The following is an 18,781-nucleotide window of genomic DNA, read 5'->3' as shown; positions in this document are numbered from 1 at the left end:
TTTTTAAAATGACACAGCCTCTGAAAATAATCCAGCTGAAATATAAATTACGTTGAGATTATTTATATTTTTCCTCTAGTGTGTTCTTTAGGGCCATCATTTTCAGTATAGAAATTTAAAAGATGGGTGTGTTTTTGTTAATCAAGTCTGAGACTATTAACAACCCAAAACAGTGCTCAGATCAGAGGCAGAAAAACTTTGGTCCTTCAGATACTCTGGACTACAACCTCAAGAATCCCTTGCCATTGGCTGCGCTACCTGGTTTTTCTGTGAAATGAATTTCAAAACATATGGAAGGCCAAAGTCTGCTACCCTTGATTCAAATGTTTATCAGACTTCACATGTACTCAGTGAGCTGTATGTTTTCCACTTCTTGCAATGACAATAATTGTGCTGTTGAGAACTACAACTCTCTGTAACTATTATTTTTTGCATCTATTAACTTTGAAATATCAAAATAATTGCTAGGAAAAAGCTGATAGCTTTTCTTATTTTGGCTTTTCTTATTCTGGAAGAAATTCAGTCAAGTTCCATAAATATACAGAATAGATGCTTTGACTAAAATCATAGAATCATTGAGTTGGAAGAGACCACAACGACCATCCAGTCCAACCCCCCTACCATGCAGGATCTCACAATCAAAGGAAATAATGTGATAAAAAGGGCAGGATACTAGCATTGAGAATAATCTTTTTATTAAACAGCAGGCTTCTCTACCTGGCATCTCTTGTCAATGTCCCATTAGGAATCACTTATAAAGATGTGGCATGCTGTTTTTGTCTGAAAGAGCTTTCCCACTGAGGAAAAAAGAATGATATCTTCTAATTAAAATCAAGTAAGAGCACTGCCCTTGATCTCCATCATTTGCAGACTGCACTCAAAAGCCTTTTTGCACCTATTTATTGGGACCAGGACATTTTTCGTTTTAAGAAGTTCTTTTCCTTACATAAGATTCAGGATTCTGACTAAAACTACCCATTTCATGCCTCTTGAGATTTGGTGGGAGACAAAGTACATCTTCCCTCAAAATATTTAACATTTGTGAGGCTTGTGGTGTATTTCATATGCACTAGGCATAAATGTTAAAAATGTGAATGATTGAAATGCACCAGGAGGCATGCTATTGCTCTCCACTGTGCATTTTCCAGGATCACACAGTGGTGCCAGACACAATTGCTGCCATTGCACTGAGAGGCAAAAACTGCTAGCTTCAACCAGCCTATTACTCAAATGCACTATTTCTTTCTTAAAAACATTACTTCTTTCATGGCTACAGTGTTCACTTCTGGGCATAGGGCCACAACAGGTTTCTGGCCAAACATATGAAAGATGCACACAAACAGGCTTTAGACAATGAGGTAAAATGTGTACAAAATGTGTGCATTGGAAAGGATGTGTAAGTGAAGCCATACATTTTGTAATATATGTATGGAAAATATGCACCAAACTCAATGTGGTTAAAAAAAACCAGGGTTTCATTACATGATTCTAACAAGACGAGGGGGAGATACAGGTACGTAAATTAGATTTGGAGAAATGTAATGCAAACAGGTTTTTCACAACCTGTTTTCCTTTCTAAGCTATGTCTAATGCTCCTTCAGCCCAGATGAGGGTACACGTCAAAGAGGGTAAGAAGAGGCCTGTTTTTATAAGGAAATTTTGGCTTCTATCATACATTGTAATTTATGTAATTCACCATTATACTAAGATGTGAGATATTTAATGAAGATAATTTTTTACATTTTCTGCAAATGAATAGGCAGGAAGGGCTTATCAGTTGCACAAATCCAGGGCTACTCAATCCAGGACTTGCTGAAAGTTGATGAGAGTCTATAGTTTGTAAGTGAAGCAACACAAGACAAAAGTGATTAACTTAGGACATACATGCTTCAGAGAATGGAACTGCCTAGGATTAGGGTATCTGATGGATTGCATTTGATGAATCAATTTGTGGTTTAGTATAGTATAGCTTCTTGTCTTCCCTCCTAAGCCCACCCTTCAATATTTCTTTTCTATCACTGTTGACAACATCTCTATTTAGCTGGTTCAGGAAGTCCGCAGTCTTGGTTTCATTTTTGACTCCTCTGTCATTTATCCCTCAGATCCAGGCCACAGCCAAGGCCTGTAGATTTTTTCTCTATAATATTTCCAAAATCTGTCCATATCTCTCTGCTTCTACTGCAAAGACTTTGGTCCATGCCCTAGTGGTCTCGCGATTAGATTACTGCAACCTTTTCTTGGCAGGGCTTCCTCTCTCTCACCTCCACCCATTGACTTCTGTTCAGCACTCAGCTGCTCGTATTATCTCACTCGCTCGCCGGTACGACCATGTCTCCCCCGTTGTCATCCCTTCACTGGCTCCCCTTTCCCTTCCACATTCAGCACAAGCTTCTCCTGCTCAATTTTAAAGCCCTGCATGGGCTGGCCCCTCCCTATCTCTCTGAACTTCTTTCTCCCTACATTCCCACTCGTTCCCTCCGTTCTGGTAGCCAAGGTCTCCTGTCCCAGCCCAGGATTTCCATGGCCCCGTCCCGGATTCGTCCCTTCTCTCTTGCTGTTCCTCACTCCTGGAACCTCCTCCCCTTACAAGCATGACTCAACACGTCTCTAACCAGTTTTAAAACCGAGCTAAAGACCATATTGTTTAGGGAAGCATTCCCAAGGAGTCTGTGATTGTGACCTGGTTGTTTTGATGCTTGACTCAATATTTGATATTTGCTGTTTTAACTTTTCTTATGATGTTTTTAACTGTTGTTTTAACCTCTAGATTATACGCAATAGACGGGCTTTTTATATATCCTTGATTTTATGTGGGTTTTGTACAGCGCCGTGTACATTTACAGCGCTTTATAAATAAAGCTAATAATAATAATAATAATAATAATAATAATAATAGTCCTCCTGGACCCAATACCATGCCCTTCAAATGTCTTTATTTGGCTAAGACAGCCCCAATTAAACCTTTGTCCCAGTATTTTAGTTTCTTTAAAAATGTCCCAGTTTCTCTCTCCTCCTCCTACATTCACCCTTCATCTGCAGCATACTTCAATTGCTGCAAACTGAGTTTAAAGTGCAAAGGTAGTTTGCACTGCATTTACTCAACAGGAAGGAGAGGAGGGGACAGGATCTTGCCATTCCCAGAATGTTCAGGCAAAAGCAAACTGCTGCAGTCTTTTCTAGCTTGTGTGTTCTTCCTTATTAATAACTTTTGCTACCTTCACCACACTCTGATATTGCTTGATCACACGTGTTCTTGTTTTCATCTGTGAATGTTGGAGGGTATGCAACACAACCTTTGGACTCAGCTGTCACTAAGTGGACATTTTATCAATTTGTATATTATAGCTATCTTTAAACCTACAGTCAGCCCTTCTTATACACAGATTTTTTATACACAGATTCAAGCATCCATGCTTTGAAAATGTTCAAAAAAGGTATAAATTTCAAATTATACTTTTGAAATTATACTGGTCTTAATAAAAGCATTGTGGATTTTGGTCTTCTATAGTATGCACCCTTCAGATATTTGTAGCCTTCTGTAGATTTTTGACTGGTCCTACTAAAGATATCATCCAACTGTGGATGTATTAGACAAGAGACATAAAAGGAAAATCCAGCACTGTTGCCCATAGGAAACAAATGAAAGGACAAGATCATATCTGCATAAGCTTGTGCCACATTCATCCAATACAAGATACTGTGGTGGTTGATTTATAGGCAAAAAGAAAGACACTGATTTTCTTAAGCAATACAAATTATCATTAACAGAGATGTGAAGCCCAGGTATGTCTCTTTTCTAGTGAGTGATACAACATTCTTCTCCCTTTCTTTCCCAGTCAGAACAACATGGAGACCTGCCAGTTTGCATGACTGAACTGAGCTGAGAAACTGAACTAGGAGTTTTCTTCTTTTGCTATATATCCCTTCAATGCTTCATTTTCTTTTCACCAAACTTTCTTCAGAACTGCAGCAGGGGTAAACGCTACCTCCACCATCTGTTCTTGGAAGGTTCGAAAGGATTATTATTGATGGAAGATTTGCAGAGCTGTAACTCAGAACACTTTAAAATCCAAGTGGAAAGGTACATCAGGCCTACTGAATATGTCTGAATATGCTCAGCTGAATGAGGGAGTCTTACCTGCTGTCTGTAAGCTTAAGCTTAAGCCTGTCTCCAATTTTCTGCGTGGCTTTGTGCTGATAAACAAGTAACAGAGAACACACACAGTGATGATAAAAGCCAGCAGGACCACTGCTGCGACTGACAAGCCAACAAGTGCTCCAACACTAAGAAAAGAAAAAGCAATGAAATTTAATGAGCCAGCTAGTCTGAGGATACTGTCAGGCCTGCAGCCTGGGAAAGCATTTTGGGTACATGCATTTAATGGAAGAAGATAGACATTTTGACAGTATAGGGACAAAATGATTTACCTTTAACGTTCTTGGGGTAGCCAAAATCATTTCACAACAATTCATTGCCAGCCCATCCTGACATTATTTAGATCTGTAGACCAAACCACATTATTGTATTATCTAGCATTAATGAATTTGACCAGTGCTGTTATTTAAACATGTATAAAACAGAACATACTTCTTTGAAATCAGGGAAATTAAATGGAAGTAAATTTAATTTGAGTAAAGTTTCTGTCTATCCTTTTTGTCTTCTGAAAATAAATATATAAATGGATAAATGAGACGGATTGTCTGTACATTCTCAAACACTCATCTTAAATAGGCAAAAAAAATCCTTCTGTCCAGAAACAAAATATCTCTGAGCATCCCTTATCCAAAATGCTTGGGACCAGAAGTGTTCTGTATTTCAGATTTTTTTAAATTGTGGAATGCCTGTATTTGCATATAGGTATATCATGAAATATCCTAGAGATCTATACACAAAATTCATTTCGGTTTCATATACACCTTATACACATAGTCTCGAGGTTATTTTATACAATATTTTTTAATAATTTTATGCAAGAAACAAAATGTGTTTACATTAAACCATCAGAAAGTGTCACAATTTCACAATCCATGAAAAAGGTTTTGGTTGTTGGAATATTTTAGATTTCAGAATTTTAGATAAGGGATAACAGGATTTCTGATGGGAGGATGTAAACACCCTGCATGGCTTGCAGTTAGGAAGTCATGGGCCAGGAGCTGCAAGACTGGGACCCAGAGGACATCTGATGAGGAGGCAAATCTTCCAGAGAACAGCCTGCAACTCTCCCTGTTGCAGAGGAGCCTCAGCCAGCTCTCCCTTGATGAAGAGCCTCATCCAATTCATCCTGTCGAACTGCAACCTCAGCCAGCAGGACAAAGGCAAGATGCACCTGTTGATGAGGCAGAGGACACAGCTGGGGTCCTAGGTCCTCAATTAAGGAGAAGGGACAAAAGGATGCAACAAAGGATACAACAAAGATGCTCAGCCAGGCTGTGGGCCAAGCAGCAACAGAGAAGCTGATTAGGACAGCGGATGACAGGCCATTTGAGAGCTGAGTCTGCCCTAAGGTGAATGCTGGAAGCAACTCATCTTGTTTCCCGACCAGCTTTCCTGTCCCTGATACCTGTTTCCAGACTCCTGCACTTCATAGTTCAGACTTCCTGGCTTCTTCAACCCTTGGACTGTGTTGAACTTGATTCGTGTTGCCTCCCTTGACTTGGACCACTTGACCAATACCTTTCTCATAACGGTATCCCATAGGCAAGGATGGTTCCCAACCAGCCCTTGTGGATGTGTTTGGTGAATCAAGACAAGCAGTATCTTATGGAAGGAGCCACACATGTGATGGGTAAAATGTCATCCCCTGATTCGAATCTTGTCCTGCCTGGTCCTGCTTTGACAATGTAATTAATTTCCTCTTGAATTTCCCACACACAGATTTTTTTAAAAACAAAACAAAAACCTGTATACTTAATTTATTGTATTTTTAGCTGATTAGTCATTAGGTCAGTATACCAAAGGGAAAAGGGAACACGTGTTTTAATCTTGTGAATATCCCCAAATTCAATGATTCAAAACACGGAAGATCAATTTTTCTTGTTTTAAAGGATATTGCCTACCTATGCAACCCATTCCTAAAAGAAAAGGAAAAAAAATCAAATCCAAGGTTGCTTTATAAGGAATAAATTAGCAGATCTGTTTTTGAGGACTATTTCAGAGCCCAAGAGGTTTGGTGCGAATCTCTCATACTCAGCTCACATATCAAAAAGTGACTACAGTCACCCCTCCGTTTTTGCGAACTTGGAGTCCGTGTCCTTTGCCCATTTGTGGGCAGCAAATGGAGGGGGACAAAATGAGGCAAGTGCCCACGGGAAGGTGCCACCATTCAAGTCAATGGGGCTTGAATATTGGCGATTTTCCATTTTCGTGGGGGTTTGTCTGGAATGGATCCCCTGGAAAAACAAAGGGGCAACTGTACTTCTGGCTGTTGTTTTCCAGTGTGCGCTATAACAAAGCTGAGGATTTTCTAGCCACACAAACCATGAATCCAGGAAGGAATTAGGAAACCAGAGGGCAAGCAAAATCAAGAAAAATTTAGATAGGGAAACTCTTGTCACAGGAACTCCCAGACCTGCTCCTTGGGCTGAACCCAGTAAACCCCTTTGTCCACTAGGCTGGTTTTCTAAAGCAGGAGCAGGGAAAGTGTAGCCCATGGGCCACACATAGTCCTCTAGGACTATTTGACGTCCTATGACATACACACCCCACATACACACACTTATCCATGTTTTTGCACATCCCTAGGCCATTTTAGGCCCAGGAAAAGCTTTTTTTCAAACACAAAGTAAACTGTAAGTTGATTTCTGGTTTTCTTGTGCCTCTCAGGCATAAAACATAACAAAAGGGGCCAAAGGCAGAGTGAAATTACTTCCTGCAGACTCCCTGGGGGCATGCAATAGCTTTAAAAAAGGTTTTAAAAAACCCAGAGTATATGGGCAGTGTCTCTTCAGTCCCCATCCCAGTCCCTGGCAGTTGTCCATCCCTGTTCTAAGGAGTTTGTAGCTAAATTTAGGAAAGTATGGGGGTAAAAATTGCATTTGACTGAAATATCAAAACCATCTCTACCAACTCAGCATGCTATCCCCCCTTCTCCTGCATGAGTGAACCTGGCCAGAATGTGATACCAATGAGAAATAAACCCAGTAACTCCTCTTTGCAAGCCTCTAGAAAAATTTGTCCAGCTATTTCATTCAGATAATAAATAGTATGGGGGACAAAAAAAGAGTCCTATAGAGCACCACCAGCACAAGTATCAAAGTGATGGACTAGTCACTATAGTCACCCAGCACTATAGTCACTCCCTCTGGACTGGAGGTCACTGTTTTTGGAACTGAGTTGGAGGTTTCTTGGACTGCACCATTGCCCTCTGGTCACATAGAGCACTAGTGCACTGCCAGAGCCTGATCCTAAAATATTTAATCAGAATAAGGCCCTTCAGATATACTAAGAATTGCAAAGCAGGGCTGCTTGTATTCTAGAGAAAGTGCTATGGTCAGTTAATTTTTATTTCCTTTTTTATATCCCTCCTCACTCAGAACGGTGCCCCAAACTATGTCAACTTATCTTCATGGTAGGTAATCATTCTTTCCCCAGAGATTCCCAGTGTTGGAAGTTTAGAATATACTAGATGTGTTATACAGTAAACATGATTCTAATGTTTCGGGTTCTATTCCATTATTGAATTAGTGGGACCACAGAGGTCTATAGTTTCATCTATCTATGTAACTCTACAATCACACTGCTAGGTTCACCAGCAGTATAATGTTCAGTTTGGTTGCTGCTGCTATTTTTAGACACAGTATTATAATTCTATATTAGATAGTAATCCAATTTACATAGGATAATGAAAGTGATGAGGGTACACTTTTATTACAGTAGCATAACTATTTAAAAAACTTAACAGGTTTTAGTTCACTTTTTAAAAAAAATATTCATTTGAAAATCTTACATCAGAGGTTTTAAAGAATAATTTGTACAAAAAATATATTGCTAGGAAGAATGCACCCAAAGCCATAATTAAAATAATTGTGTTATCTTGCAGTTGTAATGAAAGAATCTACAACTTAAATAGCTAGAGAAATAACACTATCTGTCCTGGGAAAATAAAACCATTAAAAATGTTTATTAAATTTACAATTAAATCATATACATGTCTATTTCAAAGTAATGACTTCATTGGGACTCACTCCTAGGGAAGTATGTACAAGATTGCAGCTTTAGCATCTGTAACACTGCTGCCATCCTTCTGTAGTGAAATGACTGGTAATACCCCAACATCAATTAATGGAATTTGGGCTCTGAATTAAAATCTATGGTAGATGATCAACAGAGACCCTACAATGAGCAAATTCTTAAGCAATGCATTAAACAAATTTCTCTACTAATTTTTGTCATGATATACCACAGCCATGCTCTTCTCCAGCTCAACCTGACAACCACCTGAGTTCTCCAGAGGTGCAGGAGGTAGGAGAGAAAGTTCCATGTCTGAAGGAAAGGTGAAAGCTTCAGTATTTGGCACAAACCCAGTCCCTCCCCTGCAGAGGCTGCGCACACACAGTGAGGAAACACCCTCCTGAAATACTGTACAGTCTACAACATCCAAACAATGATACCTTTATTGGGCCAACTAAAATGTACAATTACATGTTGCAAGCTTTCAAAGTCATACTGGCTTCTTCATCAGGCAAACAGGAGAAAGAAATTGAAGATGTTATTCATAGGCCTGCATTTTCTCTTTCTGGTCTTAGTTCAGATGGTAGGGAGGCTAGCACCTCCCCCTTTGGCCATGTGGTCACTAGTAGATTTTCAAAGTCAAGGAAATTTAATGTCCATTTGCAATTCAAAGAAGATATTTCCTTGGAATCCAGCATGTCTCCTTCCTTTGTGGAGCCACAGGCTCCTATGTAGGTAGAGAACACTAAATTTCTGGGAAGCAGTGCAATATTGGAAAGAGGGGGCCCTTGAAAAAATTAACATGCTACATTTTAAACAAACAAAAACAAATTATTTAATTTTCATGTGATACATTGCAGACCATTGGGACTTGCTACAGGGTTGTGTGGCCAGACCAAACAATGCAGCTACAAGCAAGAAACAAATGCACAGAGATGTCAAAAATAATGAATAGAGGAAATCAAAACACACATCCTTTTGCCAAGGGGGTCCCTAAAAAAACACACGCACACACACACAGCATTAAACTAAAATAATGATTTGATAAAGAAATAAAAATTCAGCACAGATATTTTCCTCCTCTACGCTGTATGCATTTTTCCGTCACTTCTCTGAGAGCTACTGTTATGCAGGAAATGTAACACAATTGCTTTAGCCTATTTATATTTGGATTTCATACACTGTCCTGTGTAAAGGCTAGGAGACTGCCAGGTATATGGACCATTTCACAGCCAAAAGTTAAATTAAACAATTTTTGAAACATTTGTATCTGTAGTTCTATATTTTAACATTCCACACAATGAAAAGGCCTTTAACTTTGTATTTCAAGATCAGATTTGTCAATAACTAAGGCAATAGGTGACTTGAAGATGCATAAACATGCATCTTCCCAGTTCCTCCCCCATCTTCACACTGGTGTGCAGTCCACATGCCAGTGAAATAGTTTGCCCATTCCAGCTTGGTGCAGAGCAAACTGGGCTATTTTTTGTGCCAGCAATTAGCCTCAGAGCAAAGCTTGGTTCCATTTTCCTCCTCTTTCGCCACATGCGTCATGTGAACAGGTGGGTTTCATACCAGGGCAGGGCTGTTTCTTTTAGCCCATCTGGACAACTCCTCAGTCATTAATTATAATAGAGACTGCATTCAAGAAATCAGAAGAAGACTAGGATTTGGAAGGACAGATGGGAAGGAACTAGACAAGATCCTGAATATGATTGAATACTAAAGTTAGAATTGTCTGTGCCATCATATTTCCTATTTCTATAAATGGCTGTGAAAGCTAGACAGTGAGGAAAGCTGATTGGAAGAAAATAAACTTATCTGAAATGATGCTGGAGAAAATTCTATTCTTTAGATACTGGGCCCTAGATAGGGTTGCCATATCCCGGCGGGGGGCGGGACTTTCACGCTTTTGGACCGTTGTGCACGGTCCCGCCACGTTTTTGCCTTTGTCCCGGGCGCCCTCCCGGGTTTTGTGAGGCCGCCGCGGCCGCGGCGCCTTTACCTGCTTTGGCGGCGGCGGCCCTCGCTTGCTCCCCCTTGTCCGCCGCCGCCGCTGCCGCCAAGCAAGTCCCCAGAGCTCCGCGCCGCCGCGCGGGCAAAGAGGCGCAAGCGAGGGTCACCGCTGACCCGCCGCCGCGCAAGCCCCCAGAGCTCCGCGTGAGCGCGCGGGCAAGGAGGTGCAGGCAAGGGCCGCCGCGCAAGCCTCCACAGCTCCGCGCGAGCAAGAAAAGGCAAGCGAGGGCCGCCGCCGATCTGCCGCCGCTGCGCAAGCCCCCAGAGCTCCGCACAAGCGCGCGGGCAAGGAGGCGCAGGCAAGGGCCGCCGCGCAGGCCTCCACAGCTCCGCGCGAGCAAGGAGGGGCAGGCGAGGGCCGCCGCCGCCGCCGCAGCGCAAGCCCCCAGACCAGACTAGAGCGCGCAGAGCTCAATTGGAGGCTGGAGCTCTGTTCTGCCAGGGGGCGGGGCTTTTCCAGGTCTCTGCCCCCATTGGCTGCCCAGCTCATAGAAGAGGAGCTCTCCCCTGTTTGTTCCCCGGCCGGCGAGGAACTGAGGTGCTCCAGGCTAAGCGGTGATAAGAGAAGGCAAGCGAGGGCAAGCGGGGACAAGGGGGAGCAAGGGAGGGCAATATTATTAGCACCCAAAGACCTAGCTCTGTGACGTCAGTTTGCAAAGGGACCTTCCATGATTGTTGTTGTTGTTATTATTATTATTAGTCAAAGACCTAGCTGTGTGAGTCAGTTTGCAAAGGGACCTTCCATGATTGTCGTTATTATTATTATTATTATTATTATTACTCAAAGACCTAGCTCTGTGACGTCAGTTTGCAAAGGGACCTTCCATGATTGTCGTTATTATTATTATTATTAGTCAAAGACCTAGCTGTGTGATGTCAGTTTGCAAAGGGACCGTCCATGATTGTTGTTATTATTATTATTATTATTATTCAAAGACCTAGCTGTGTGAGTCTAGACTAGAGTAGGGCTGCCCAGCAGATGAGCAGGCCTGGTTGTGGCCCAGGGGACTGGTCACCCTACAAGAGGTGTATTGGGGAGAAATCTGTGTGTGTGGATTATGGCTGTGGTGTGTTTATATAACTTGATGGCTGTGGTGTGTATGTGTTGTTGCATGCTTTCAAGTTGTTCAGGACTCATATCACACTCTCTCAGCCTCACAGAAATGGGGATTCAAAAATGGGTTTTTTCTTGGCAAGATTTCTCTTTGCCATCTTTCTGTGAGGTTGAGACAGTGTGACATGCCCAAGGTCACCCTCTGGATTTCATATCTGAGTTTGCATTCAAACCCTGATCTCCAGAGTCATGATTAAGTGTTCAAACCATACAGGACACTGGTTGCCATAGAATAAATTTACAGGGGAAAATGATGATGGCAGAAGAGTTACAAGCCTATACCCCTTGGAAAATAGTGAAAGCATCATTATTAACATATTTCTGGATCCGGTTTCCTTGGATATCAAGCCTGCAAATGTGGAAGGCTGACTGGATTGATCATATATTATGGAATGTAGCTAATAAGAAAACATTTTGAACCCTGTATTAAATTACTTGAATATCATTGTTGATCTGATTAAACTGGACATCAGTATTAGTGAAGTCTGTAATTTTTATTACTTGACAGGTGGTTGGCCACTGCTTGCTCTCCTATTAGTCAAGTGACCCACAGCAACCTACAATCATCCTCCATTTTCCTTGAATTTACTACATTTTGACTACATTTCACTATCCTAAACCTATGGGCAGCCCAAACAGCCTAGCCGACCTTAATTTCGGCCCCTACCTCCTATCCAAGTTGGGCACCCCTGCTTTAGCACCATGCAATTTCTTTCCCAAAGAAGGAAAGGAAAGGGCCCTTTATTTTTTATTTATTTTATGTATTTTTTTTAATTGTTTCATAACAGAGGTCTGCCTTGTTGTGGCAATGGTGATGATATTGATACCATCAGCCTGGTATCAGTATCATCACCATCAAGGCTTTGCGATGATCCAAAAACTTTTGGAATGGAGGGGGGAGGTTTGGCCAGAAAGGGAAGTACATTTCTGCCATCTGTCTAGGAATATTGCCAAAATGTCTTCCATTTTGATCATGCCTAAGAAACATGCATTTATATTAACATTTTTTAAAAAAAAAACAGCAATTTTTTTGCGTGTCCTCCATTTTCAAAAAGTGTCCTCCATTTGAAAAATCTTGTCCTACTTTGTCCTACATTTGTCCCAGTTTAGAGGTCCTGACTTATGGCAACCCTAGCCCTAGAGCAAATCAAGCCTGAATTCTCCCCCAAAAGCCAAGATGACCAAACTGAGGCTGTCATACTTTGGCCATATCATGAGAAGACATAACTTTCTAGAAACAACAATAATACTTGGTAAGGTTGAAGGTAGTAGGAAAAGAAATAGACCTCATTCCAGATGGATACTCAACTTGGGGAGGGAGGGGCTCATTCACATGGTTGCCATAAAGCAAAATTGACTTGACTGTAGTTAACAACAAAAGTTGTGCTTGCTCTCACACTCTCGTGTGCGTGCAAACACACACACACGGAGTATGGTTCCAGGCACCTGTTTGCAAGAAACAGATATGCCTCTAGAACTGGGCAAGAAAATTTTTTAAATGGTATGTGAAAACATAAAGTTGGAGAACCTTCCCCCACCATTTGTTTCCCAAACAAATCCCTTAAAACTTTATTTAAAAAAATTATATCAGGGCTTTGTTACACACATATTTGCATACCCATGTTTGTTCCTTGACTGCAATATTGACAAGATGCCAGTCTCTAAAAGAAATTGGGTACAGAGGCATGCTAAAGAAATCCAGAATTAGATATTCCTGCTATGATGACAAAATTATGAATGTTATGCCAAATTTTATCAAAGTACTGTTTCAGCAATCATGTTAGAGATTAAACTACCCCTAATTTTCTTCTTCCAGTCACAGTGCTTTTTTCAGTTATTAAACTTAGATTCTGCCCTTTCTCCAAAGAGTTCAAAGCAATACATACATTTCCAACCCTGGAAATGTACGTTATTTTGAAGATAATTTGCTAACATTAAGCTATCAATTAATTTAGCATTAACTATTTTAACAAAAATTACAAAATTAATTTGTCGCATTTTTATATAATAATGTGATGGTTACACATTAGTTTTATATATTTAAACATTTATTAAACTTACTAAAACAGTAAATACCAAAGAAATAATTAAAATAAGATGAAATGTTCATAATTACTCATCCTGTTAACTGTGATGGGTGTTTAACAATTTAAATAATGATTTCTAAAACAATTTTTTTAGCAAATTAGGAATAATTTGATGTAATTACAATAATTTATTTCTAAACTCTGTTTATTTGAGCCTTACAACACAATTTTGCAGTATCCTAAACTAAGAGAATGATTAAGACCAGTGTTTATATTAGTACATCAGTACATGCATGATGTTACACCTGCACAACCTTAATGTGCTTCCTTCTTAGAAAAATCCCTTTGTCTCATGTAAGCAGCACTTATTTTAGATTATTTAAATATGTCATTTGAAACGTATGAATTGTACAAATGAATTGCACAAATTGTACAAATATGAATTGTAGATAACTGCTTACACAAATAGTCTAATTTACATGCACAATATGCAATCTGTTATTCTAGCTATGGGACACGCAAAAGCCAAAGAGAACATCTGCCAGCGCATACGGGACATTGAACTACAAAATCATAAAAGTGCAGCCTCTTTACACTCAACTTTTAAAGACAGTGGGAGAGGCTTTGTCATTGCTGCATATCTGAAAAATCTAACAAATCCAAAGTATAGGAAAGCCTTTACCTTGGCCAAATTTAATGTACTTCCATAGGCCTTACTTGCAGGAAGGTATAATAACAAACCATTCTGTGAACGTTTATGTCCTTGTGGGCCTGGGGGGGTAGAAACAGTGAGGCATGTTTTATTGTATTGCATCTTTTACCAGGATCTGCAGCATTGTTTTATAGTACCAATTTTACAAAAAATACCAGGTAAACCTGATACATTTTACATTGATTACCTTCTGGCCGATCAGCAGCCAGGGATTACAACCAAGGTGGCAAGTTTTTGCGTTGCTGCAATAGCTTGTAGAAGAAAAATGGTGTCTTAATTTTTAATTTTTACTCTATTGATTTCACTCTATATAGTTATTTGAATTTATGGCCTCCAAGCTGTATTCCTGTTGTATTTGTACTGTACCGTTTGCATTATTTTGTTTTTTCCTATTGGGCATTGTATAATATTGTACTCTTTTATATTGTTTTATGCTGGTCATCGACCGTAATAAAAATTTTATTATTATTATTGTAGTGAGATTGCAATACAGTCATAAAGACAAAAATCAAAGTAACTTTTCTGTCCATGAAGGACAGACATTCCACTGCTCATTAGCAAAAAATGGCCCTAGTCAAATGTCAGCTGAAACTGCCTGTAGTCCTGAATAAACTTACTTTTGAGTTTTACTTCCAATTCCCATTAAAGTCGGTGCAGTTTATTTCTTAGTAGGCATGTTCAGGTTAGTGCCCTACACTGCTATTTTACTCTGTATACAGGGTATATAATATAGGCAATCAGAGGTTAAGATGACACATATATAACAGCCCTGATTTATGAAAGGTTGAATAAGGGGGGGGGGGTTAGAAGTGTTTTACAGCCATTTAGCACCAGCTGGTATTTTGCGTTATGATATATCTTGTAAATACCCAAGCACTAGGCTTGCCTGTGCAGATTATGAATCACTTCCAGGTGATTAGAAATAAAATATTCTCTTTTTTTCTCTTGCTTTTTTGAGTCACAAATAAATAATGCAAGTACTATTGGAGAAAGGCTAGCCAATTCCTTTTTTTATGAGCTTTTAAACTTTGGCATGCTTCTATAAGGCTGCAATATTGCAGCAATCCTTATCACTGCCAATAGCTTTCCCACAGTCAACTTCCATATTGCAAATATAAAAAAGACAAAGTACAGCTGCTTGCCTAAGGCCACCTAGGTAACAGATGATTGAAATGGCTTTTGGACCAAATCAGTTTCTTGCCAAGAGTCTCTTTCACTCACAATTCACAACGGGACCATTGTACAAGACCACAACTGTCATTTGAATTAATTTTAGTTTAAAATAGTTAACACTACTTCCCTTTTCTATATCATTAATATGACATTGCATCTATCACTCAGTAGGAAGCATGCAATGAAAAAATAGGTAGAAATCCAATGTTTTATTAGCCACCAACAAAGTGGTTAGAAATATGTTAAGGAGAAATTGTGTTTTTGTTGCTATCAGGAAAGAGAGAAGATAACCCCACATTAACCACTCTGCTGTAAACACCTGCATCCTTAAAACTGTGGTAAATTATTCTTCCCCCTCCACATAATTCAGTAACCTCCATAGCAAGCTCTAGCCAGATGTGTAACTGAGGTCCCAAAACCATTGTCTGTGCAGAACCATCTGCAAATGATTTATAGCTTGAAGTAGAGAAGGTGCATATAGTACCCAAGGGCCATGGAGCTGTTTTCTCATATGAGCCTGAAATTCTCTGACAGTAAAACAGAAACATAGCCATCTCAGTATGCAAAGAGCTCTTCTAGTACCTCTGAGACTGTTTGAAAGAAACTACTATGGAGGTTGGTGAGCTATGGAAGGCTTCGTCTACTTATGAAAGCTTATGCTGCTACAACTTCTTTCATGCAGTTAGCCGGTAAAAACAGAGTAAAAGTAAATAAGGAGCTATTTGCTGGACTGTGAGGACACTTCAGACCTGTGATATTTGGAGGCAGCTGGGGAGAAAAATGGAATATAAATGAAATAACTATATGGCCAGCCCTGAGTTTGTGCAGCAACACCAGTCCTGTGTGTGTATGTTTGTATGTGCCTTCAAGTCACCTGTCAGTTTATGACAACCCATTAATTTCATAGGGTTTTCTTAGGCATGAAATACACAGAGGTGGATTTGCCAGTTCCTTCCTCTGAAATATAGCCTACAGCATCTGGTATTTGTTGGTGGTCTCCCATCCAAGAACTAACCAGAGCTAACCCTGCTTGGTCATTTCCTACTCTAATCATTTCATCTCTAGAACTCTTCACATTCTCAAACTTTGATTATGGCCAGAACCTAACCAGCTGTTAAAGAATTGTCTGGAAAATCAGTATGCAAAGGGACCTTGTAGCACACGTTTTTGTAGACTTGAGCATGAGCATCTGACTGCATGCAGCTGAGAAAGTAGGCTCTAGTCTTCAAAAGCTCATGCTACCAATTTCTCTCTTTCAGTTAGGCTGCATCTGCACTGCAGAAATAATCCAGTTTGACACCACTTTAACTGCCATAGCTGAATGCTATGGAATCCTGGGAGCTGTAGTTTGTTGTGGCACCAGAGCTCTCTGACAGAGAAGGCTAAATGTCACACAAAACTACAAACCCCTGAATTCCATCACATTGAGCCATGGCAGTTAAAGTGCTGTCAACCTGGATTATTTCTGCAGTGTGGATACAGCCTTCAAAGGTGCTACAAGATTCATTTGCACAGCTGTTAAAGTGCAGTACTCTGAGCATGAGCAGCGTGCACTTGTCCTTACCTGACTGGTGAGCAATTCCAACCTGTACTTGCAAACTGAGATTATGAGAGGGCTTCAGGCTCCTAGAAAAGAAGTAGAAATGTTTTTACTTACCTGTGATATGTCCATTTCCAGCAGAAAATGTCCAAACATCCTCTATACGTTCCCAGACCCTTCACCATTTTAGTCTCCAGTTTCTCAACATCCTTTTTGAATTGTGGTGCCCAGAACTGGATGCAATATTCCAGGTGGCGCCTGACCAGAGCAGAACTGAGTGGCACTATTACTTCCCTTGATCTAGACACTATACTTTTATTGATGCAGCCTAAAATTGCATTGGCCTTTTTAGCTGCCACATTGCACTGTTGTGGACAGTGTTGCCAACAAACCTCAAGGATATCCCCTGGAATGTTTTACCAAAATCCCCAGAATTATTATTATTATTATACAGTCAAAATCCCCAAAAATAAATTAATTAAATTCCCTGGATTCCGGAGAATTCCCTGGAAATTGGCAACACTGATTGTGGATTTCTTTTCCTTAAGAGAGACCCAAGACTAGCCATGTTTGAAAAGGAGACATAGGGCCTGAACAGACAAGCCAAAATAAAGCTGCTTCAGGTCTCTTTGGAGGTATGCTGTTTAAATGACACATGCATCTTAAGAGGCCAGAAGCTGTGCCAAAGCTGCACTCCAGTCCTTAGGACTTTGGTGCAGCTTCTGGCCTCTTAGGACGCATGTAGCATTTAAACAGCATACCTCCAAAGCGACCTGAAGCAGCTTTATTTTGGCCTATCTGTTTGGGCCTGTTTATATTTTTAGCTGCAGCTGTTGTTGTTGTTGTTATTATTATTATGCTTTATTTTTATAGTGCTGTAGATTTTACAAAGTGCTGTACATACAATCAATAAAACAGATTTAAAAAAATTAAACCTGCCCATGGCGTACATTCTATGAAATAATAGCATAATACATATAAAATAATAATACATAACAATACAGGAAATGGTTCAATGAAATAAGGCAGGCAACAAATTAAAAACATCAAATAACAATCACGCAATGCCTGGGAACGCTTCCCTGAACAGGAAATCTATTATCTACCGTCCCCAAACTGTCTATGCAGTACTTCCTTTTATTTGAGTTAAAATCTCAAGTTAGGAGCCATTTCCAGATTGTTTACATTCTATTACAGAACATTTGACATGACCTGGAATAACAATTATAATTTTAGCTCCTGAGCAAGTAAAATTCTGAATTTTAACTATGCTACCACACCACAAAATGGAGGACCTTCTAGAAAGAAATTGGGGGGGGGGGGGACCTGGCGAAAGAAGGAAAAAGGAAAACTTTTTAGGCTGCATCAGTAAAAGTATAGTGTCTAGAGTCAAGGGAAGCAATAGCACCACTCTATTCTGCTTTGGACAGGCCTCACCTGGAATACTGTTTCCACATGAATAGGCAAGAAAATTGGGCCAAAGCTAACAAAATGAAACTCAGCACGGAGAAATGTAAGGTACTGTACTTAGGGCAGAAAAATGAAATGCAGAGACACCTGGCTTAAGGAGACTACATGTGAAAGAGATCTAGGAGTCCAAGCAGACCACAAGTTCAACATGAGCCAACAGTGTAATGTGGCAGCTAAAAAAGGCCAATGCATTTTAGGCTGCATCAATAGAAGCATAGTGTCTAGATCAAGGGAAGTAATAGTGCCACTCTATTCTGCTTTGGTCAGGCCTCACCTGGAATACTGTGTCCAGTTCTGAGCACCACAATTCAGAAAGGACATTGAGAAACTGGAGCCATGTGTCCAAAGGAGAGCGACTAAAATGGTGAAGGGTCTGGGGATGTTTAGCCTGGAGAAGAGTTCCAGCTGCCACCTGGGTGACCAGGTGAGGGAGGTTTCAGGTGCACCAAAGTAGCCAACCTCTGGTCCTTTCAGTTGGGGGACGGAGGTGTGCCCAAATACCACCCAGCAGTCTTTGCGTGGTCTGGGATGAAAAGTTTGCACAAAGGGGCACTGGGTA

The 18,781-nt window shown here is 40.3% G+C and overlaps 1 protein-coding gene across 5 annotated transcripts in view; it reads right to left on the bottom strand.

Annotated features, from left to right (window-relative positions):
* The window catches only part of LOC149316293 (protein shisa-like-2A), a 29,315-nt gene that overhangs the window by 9,843 nt on the left and 691 nt on the right, over positions 1-18,781 (bottom strand). For 4 of the 5 annotated variants that reach the window (XR_016280699.1, XM_089518658.1, XM_089518657.1 and 1 more), the window contains exon 2: positions 4,139-4,284. Coding sequence is in view for 4 of the 5 variants with exons in the window: in XM_089518658.1 (XP_089374784.1) it covers positions 4,139-4,284 (146 nt within the window). In the remaining variant the exon portion in view is untranslated. Of the gene's footprint in view, positions 1-4,138; positions 4,285-15,467; positions 15,981-16,776; positions 16,839-18,781 lie in introns of those variants that run through there. The other variant, XM_089518660.1, reaches the window with a different exon arrangement.

The sequence above is a fragment of the Sceloporus occidentalis genome, unplaced genomic scaffold (genome assembly GCF_023333645.1).
Source record: "Sceloporus occidentalis isolate IW3139 unplaced genomic scaffold, rSceOcc1.0.p SCAF_3, whole genome shotgun sequence".
Lineage (NCBI taxonomy): Eukaryota > Metazoa > Chordata > Lepidosauria > Squamata > Phrynosomatidae > Sceloporus > Sceloporus occidentalis.
The sequence above is the reverse complement of the archived record's forward strand: the minus strand, read 5'-3'. Positions and strand labels throughout refer to the sequence as shown.